Here is a 6,769-nt window from a genome sequence, read left to right as displayed (position 1 = left end):
GAAATATGCCTTGCCCAAACACACTCTCATCATCATGTAGCTACTCTACCTGGAGATTAGCCAACATCAACTGTCGCGCGGCGCCGTTAGCTGAAAAGGGCTCAGATCAACAGGTTCGGAATGCGGCATTTTACCTAATACTACGGTGGCACGTTCAGAAAACAGTCACATATCCATGAACTCAACATTGCATAAGAATTTGTGCCACAAAGAGTACTAATTACACTTGAAATCATAGCCAGTTAACAAGATTATCAGCGCAAAGTACGCCTGTTAGCGGCCGACAAAGAATCGGCAGCCACACTCCGCAGCTCTAGGGAAGAAGGGAAAAGAGAGGTAGCCTTGGCGAAAGCAGCAAATTCCAAAGAGGCAGAGGGAGATGCATGCTGCTGCTTGCTCTAAAATACTGTGGGGTGGGGAATTAGTGCGCCCTTAGTTATAGGGCTCTCCTAGCTTAGTAATCCCTTTTGGTAATTATCCTACCCTATATACGCAGCGTTCAAACTGCAGTGGCCTTCATGTGAGCTTGAGAATGCCTTGCGCCATTAAAAAAACCGATGATGATGATTATAACTGACAGCAGAGGGGCAGTAGTATGTAGGGAGACCGGCGATGTGGACATCATGTAATTAAGTTCAAAGATGCATAGGCCACTTTCATGTCATAATTAATCAGGCAACTGATCACATGAATCCCATCGTCACATGCAAAAAAGGTACCACATGCACTAGCATAGTAGAGTTTGAGTTGAATTAATCCTGGTTAATGCTCAGTGATGTCTGATGTCACATGTCAATATGTAGATGAGTTCTGCTTGTGCTCGTTTTACCATTTGCGGCTAATCTACCGATGGCTGTCAAAACCCCATTTTTTACTGCCGGTAATTAGCGGTGACAGTGACAACTGATGACAGCGATGAACGAGAGAGCTAGGCAGCCTTCTGCTAATTAAGTGACCAAGAGGCATATGCTGGTCTCTTTGCTTCTTGTATTTTGTAGCACTAGTTAACTCACTGGAAAGCATGCATAGAAGAGGCTTCTCCATCGCTCTAAGTCCTAATGATTTGAGTCCCCAAGACAGCCACCATTAGGGTTCTTATTCTCGTTTGACCCATCCTCGCGGTATCTTGTCCTGGGCCGTGGTGCTGCCGCGGTGATCGAGCGATCGTGCCCGTTGCGATCGGCCTAAAGGTCCTCTTTGTTCTTCCGTCTTTCTTTCTAACTCTTTGATGGATGATTCCCAAATCGCAATTTCACAAAATATACTCGAGATAGAAGGGGTGAGGATTGGATCACTGGAACTGAATTCCTTCTTTCCAGTTGAGTGCATTTCCTGAACGTCCTTTTACTACATTTCCCTGTCCTGCTACATTTGGAGGCGCAACTAATTGGTGCTTGCTGGTATTATTCTCTGAAGATAGAAATTTGCTCGGCCTTTTGGTGGTCAAAAGGCCGGTGTAGCGTACCACCAGTACAGATTAATCGCATTTGAGGCAGCCCCGGCGAATCGAATTTTTGCCCCTTGTAGAGTAAATTGTTCGCGATAAACCCTAACCTTATCCCCCCTCCGAAATTCCACGGGCCGCGGTTTTCTTTTCTTCTCCACATATATACACTTGCTGCTGCCGTCTTTTGGGAAATCGATGAGTTAAAATTGCCGGAATCCGGTACGGTAGTCCCACTTTTTTGCATGCTAAAATTGCAAGCAAGGGATGTTTCTGAAGAACCGAAGCGAAGAACATCACAACTTCCGCCTGGAAAAACATCATCAACACAGATGATTTTTGCTGTTGTGAGAGTCAGAGTCTCAGAGATGCAATGATCCCGGTGAAATTCATGTGCTGCGCGCACGAGCTGAGCTGACCCGGCTCGCTGCGAGCGAACAGCTAACCAACTCGGGGACTGATCACATGCGTGCGGCAGGGCCAATGAGAAGGCCCGAGAAGCGGCCATTAACCCCTCGTGAAAAAGCTGAGGTAGATGTCGCCACGGAGGAGATGGAGATGGTTGCGCGTCAGTCACGGGCGCCTCGCCTCCGGCGATGAGACGGCGATCCGTCCGCACGCACGTACCCCTTTGACCTCCCATCGCCGTTGCGGTCGACCGATCTATCTCCCCGCGACGACGACGACGACGGCGACGGAACAGCCAGCCAGCCCAACCCCACCCAACCACGTACGCGGCCGGGCTGGGCAGAGCTGAAATGCGCGCGAACTGCATGCATAAGCGTCGTGCCGTGTCTTGTCCTGTCACGTCACTGGCTGGCCATGGCCCATGTAGCGCGTGGACTTTGTTAAAAACAGGTGCCCCGTGCCACTGGGAGGTCGACAACGGTTGAGTGTAGTCTCAGAGGAGAAGGAAAACGGGCGAAACAAAACGAGCACGGAAGGTCGCAGGGGAGCCGGCAGGCAGCACTGAGGAAGAGGTGAGGATTCAGGGGTGCTTTGGACGACAGAGGGGCATGCACTTGGACTCGGGAGTGGGGCAGATAATTTTTCAAGCTTTTTTGTACATGGAAGTAACCGGGAACTCACGGAACACACACAGGTTGTTCTCAAAGTCTAGCACGAGGAAGGCGATCGGTCTCTCTCTCCTTTTGTCTCCGACTCTCATGATGTTTCTGGCTAAAGGTTACAATAATACAGCCCCGGGGGACAAGGTCAACGGGCGCCACTCTGACCTCGCCCCTCCATGGCTGCACTGTGCCGCGCACACGGCGGCCAGCCGAGCCGCCACCCTGACCTGACCGAGCTATAATAGTGCCGTCTGGTGCGCCGGACGGCCCCCACCAAAAACCACTAACGGCTCCACCGACCCTTACATGCCGTGCCGTCGATCGCCTACTACGAGGCCAGGTTCACGGACAGCATGTCGCCCAGGGTGGCCCAGAGCTCCTCGTCGACGTCGAAGCCGGCCTGCCGCTGCCCCTCTGCCCCCGGCGCCCGCCACCACCAGTCGCCATTGTCACCGGCTCCGGCGAACGCTGCTGCGGCGGCGCCGTTGCAGACGCTGTCGTCCTTGACATGCTGCTGGCCGTGGTAGCGGCTGTTCCCCGTGCTCTGGTTGCTGGGATCGCTGTAACCGCAGTAGTCGTAGCTGTTGTCGGACGCCTCCCGGTCGTCGGTCTCCGCCTCCGCCTCGCCGTTCCTCGCGAACCGGCCCTTCACCCTCGGCCGGCTGTCGGCCAGCGACTTCCTGCACGCGTACTGCCGGAACCAGAGCCAATGATGGCAAGACGTTAGTGGCAAGAGACGGCGTGCATTTGCAGGGTGTTGATGGAGATCGGGATGGTACGTACGGTGATTTTTTTGGTGAAGTTTCGCTGGTGCCGTTTCAGGCGATATCGCTGCACCCGCTCCTTCCTCTCTTCTGCGCTGTATCGCCCGACCTTCTGCGAGAACGGCCCTCCTCCGGCGTCTTGGCCGCAGCCGTCGCCCGACGGCACCGGCGATGACCCGTTCATCCCCTGCTTCATTAGTTTTGTCAGCAAAAGGCAAGGAAAACAACAGTCGACAGCTCAATTGCAATCTCCAGACAGCCCGATCGATCACAATTGTGTAAGTTCCAGGGCTGTGGCGCGGTACCTGGAGATCGCCGGTGCTGAAGACGCGGCGGACTGTGCATGCGGAGCTGCTGAAATCGTACAGATCGCCGCAGGAGGAGGACGGGGAGGAGGACATGGGAGGCAAAGACAGCTGCTGGTGAGGGGACGGGGACGAGGACGAGAAGAATGCGCCGCCGCCGCCGAGGTTGTCGCCGAGCTGGATGTGGAGCGGGAGCGGGAGCGAGTGCGCGCTGATGCTCCTATGGATGTTGTTGTAGTACGACGAGGAGTAGGACGACGGCGGAGACGAGGCGGCGGTGGCGGCGAAGGGATGGAACGCGCCATTGACAACATTGCCGCTGTCATAGTATCCCCCGGCGGCAGAGCGAGGGATCTGGGTGGGGACGGCGGCCAGGGCCGCCTGCATGTAGGCGTCGCCGTACGAAGGCGCCGACGAGGAATGACGGAACATTTCCGGCCGGACGGGCGGACGGACGGACTTTCTTCCTCCGGACGTGGAAATCAAAAGCCCTGTGGGTGCCTTTAGCTCGTGCGGGGACTGTGTGCGTGTGTGCGTGTGCGTGTTTGCTGGGAGGTTGAAGTGGAGGGGCGTGGGTATAAGAAGGGTCGGGGCTTGGCGCGTACACTACAGCCTACAGCTACTAGTGCACGCCCGAGCGGCGGTGCTGTTGTGCACCGAAAAGAACGATGCAGGGTTGGGTTGGGTAGGGTCACGCGCAGTAAAAAAGACCAATCCAGGCCATGCCCCATGATAACCGTTTATCGCTAATGTTTGGCAAGTCGCCTGAGCAGTCGAATCATCAGGCTTAGATGGATAGATGGTGTACGTGAAGAGGGATCCGTCACATCCCCCTGCCACTGGAAGAGTGGAAGGTTGGGAAGGTGACTGTGAGTGATGTGAATACATGCACCAACTGTATGCTGGTGGTTTGTAAGAATTTCTATCTGGGGTCTAGTAATGGAAATCAGGGGAAAACCCCGTTTTCTCCAAAAACATGCATCAACTATGCGGTGGCCGGAAAACCCTCCTTTTCGAAGAGGGAAAAGGCGACGGGTTGATTTTTCACCGGACCAACAAAGAACATCCTACATGAGATTGCACAATTTTGATGGTCGAGCTTCCTTAATGTGCACAAACTATTCAGACTGATCGCACGAAAGTATATTTTCGAACAAATATTTTACTGTGGAAATTTGATGGTAAAAACCTTTAAAAGCCATATTCCGTGAAGAGAGAGTGCCAATTATGCCCATTCTACCATGTAAGCCGACTACCATTACAAGATCGTCCAGACTGAAGAGCATCAAGGACTTGTCGTACTGCTGAATTGTGTGCCATAGGCAATAGTCCCTAAAAAGGCTGTCTGGCCTCTATTTACTATCAATATATGAATGAAAGGTGCTACTCGTTGCAATATGCTCTTACTTGAAAACCAAAAGAAATTGCTCGAAGAATGAACAGCTAGGGAATATGCTCCAACTAAGTGCAGGACGATTATCAAACACAAGCAAGTTGATGCCAGAACCTTTCTCTATAAAATCGGCTCAATAAGGTACGGAGCCACGCCTTACTCAAAGATATTTTTTTGCTTGCATGGACGTACCATCTGCCAACTGCCAGTATGTTCACGGCTACTTTGTTTATACGGCAGTTAGTATTCAGATGGTCTTACAATTACAATTTTAGCCTCGAGACCAGCATAGTAGTAGTATGAGCTGGAATCAGGCGCAAACAAGACCCTAACTTTCCGAAAAAGAGAGGAAAGGTTTTGCCTAAGTGGTACCACCCGTGACAAAGATTAATTTGACCGCACTTGTGAAGCAACAAACTGTTATACCGAACAAGATATGGACTTCAGTACAGCAACAGAACAGAAAGAGAGACAAAACACACTCTTGATATCCTGCTTCTACTTACTTTGGATAGCTATCGCGGGTTTAGACCAACATAACAAGCAGAGAGCAGCAGTAGTAAACAGAAATGGAGCAGGAAAGGAATGGTGTAGAATACGTACTGTAATCGGACAACGATATGCTGCTTGCCAGAAGGGGACTATGGTCCCTCTACATCAACTTGCCGGGCTTTATCTCCGAATCAACAAGCTTCACCAAGTAGCTCTTATCTTCGTACATTAAGATCCCCAATAGTACTGTGGTGCTGAAATTAGATAAACAAGAAGATGCTTTCCCTGCCATATTCCAAAGACAGTTTGATGTACAAGATATATGTCACTGTCAAAGATCTTATGGGCCTCATTGCCGCACAATTTGCACTGGACCGAAGGAGGAGGAGAGGGGGTCCCCATCATGCTCACCTCTTGAACCAGGAGAGGACACTGATCAGAGTTGTCTTGACAATCAAGAGAATGGGTTTCATTTTTTCTGCTTAACGCATTTACCAATACGAAGCTATTGAATTCTCCATAACATAGCATCTTAATAAACAGAGTATTTATGCCATTCAACGGATGCACTGATGTCCTGAAACAATCCACAGGTTCAGATATGTCTTCAGATGCATGTTCTAGCACATAGGTCTAACTTAGCTGGCGATCGTTTTGTTCATTCCGATTAGATATTTGAGATGCTTTTCCAAACTTAACGTGTTTGAGGACTTCTAGCTTTTAGATTGGCACATTCAGTTATAATTAATGCATATCATAATTTGGCAAAGCAGTGATGCTCTGCTGCAGAATAGGTATTGGAATATATACTTAAGTGTTTCTGCTTCTTTTCTCCTTTTGGTGCAAAGGGATCTTGGAATATATACTTGAGGTAGCCTACATTAACAATAACTTATGAACAAAATGCAAAGTGATTACCATGTGAAGTTCATAGGCAACTCTAAAATATATTAGCAAAATTTGATAAGTAGGTTGGTATGTCAATCTATTAGATCTGGTTTTCATGGGATGGCCATCACCTTGAAATCTCACTTCACGAACAAAGTTATAATACATCTCTCTCATGGATGAGTATTGCCTCTAATAACATGGTCAAAGTAAATCACTTTGAGCATGGTACTACCCAATCATAGATAATGTCTTTTGAGCCACCTATCCTGTAATAGCCAGAGATATGCCAGATCTGTGCATGTTTTGCTACTAGACTAATAACATATCAAAGCTTCTAAATTAGTCCATCTTCCAAATAGTTTGCATTCTTGTTGCATTAGTTTACGTAAAATATTCATGGATGTGTATTG

General features: G+C 49.8%; 1 protein-coding gene across 1 annotated transcript; it reads right to left on the bottom strand.

Annotated features, from left to right (window-relative positions):
- Positions 1–2,466: 2,466 nt before the first annotated feature.
- LOC123062512 (zinc finger protein CONSTANS-LIKE 2) lies at positions 2,467–5,195 on the bottom strand. The gene is made up of 3 exons (XM_044486057.1): positions 3,584–5,195; positions 3,298–3,465; positions 2,467–3,205 (listed from the first exon to the last, which is right to left on the bottom strand). The coding sequence occupies exons 1-3, from the start codon at positions 4,013–4,015 to the stop codon at positions 2,843–2,845; spliced, it is 963 nt and encodes a 320-aa protein (XP_044341992.1). The 5' UTR covers positions 4,016–5,195; the 3' UTR covers positions 2,467–2,842.
- Positions 5,196–6,769: the final 1,574 nt, after the last annotated feature.

Source organism: Triticum aestivum, chromosome 3A (genome assembly GCF_018294505.1).
Source record: "Triticum aestivum cultivar Chinese Spring chromosome 3A, IWGSC CS RefSeq v2.1, whole genome shotgun sequence".
Classification (NCBI taxonomy): domain Eukaryota; kingdom Viridiplantae; phylum Streptophyta; class Magnoliopsida; order Poales; family Poaceae; genus Triticum; species Triticum aestivum.
The sequence above is the reverse complement of the archived record's forward strand: the minus strand, read 5'-3'. Positions and strand labels throughout refer to the sequence as shown.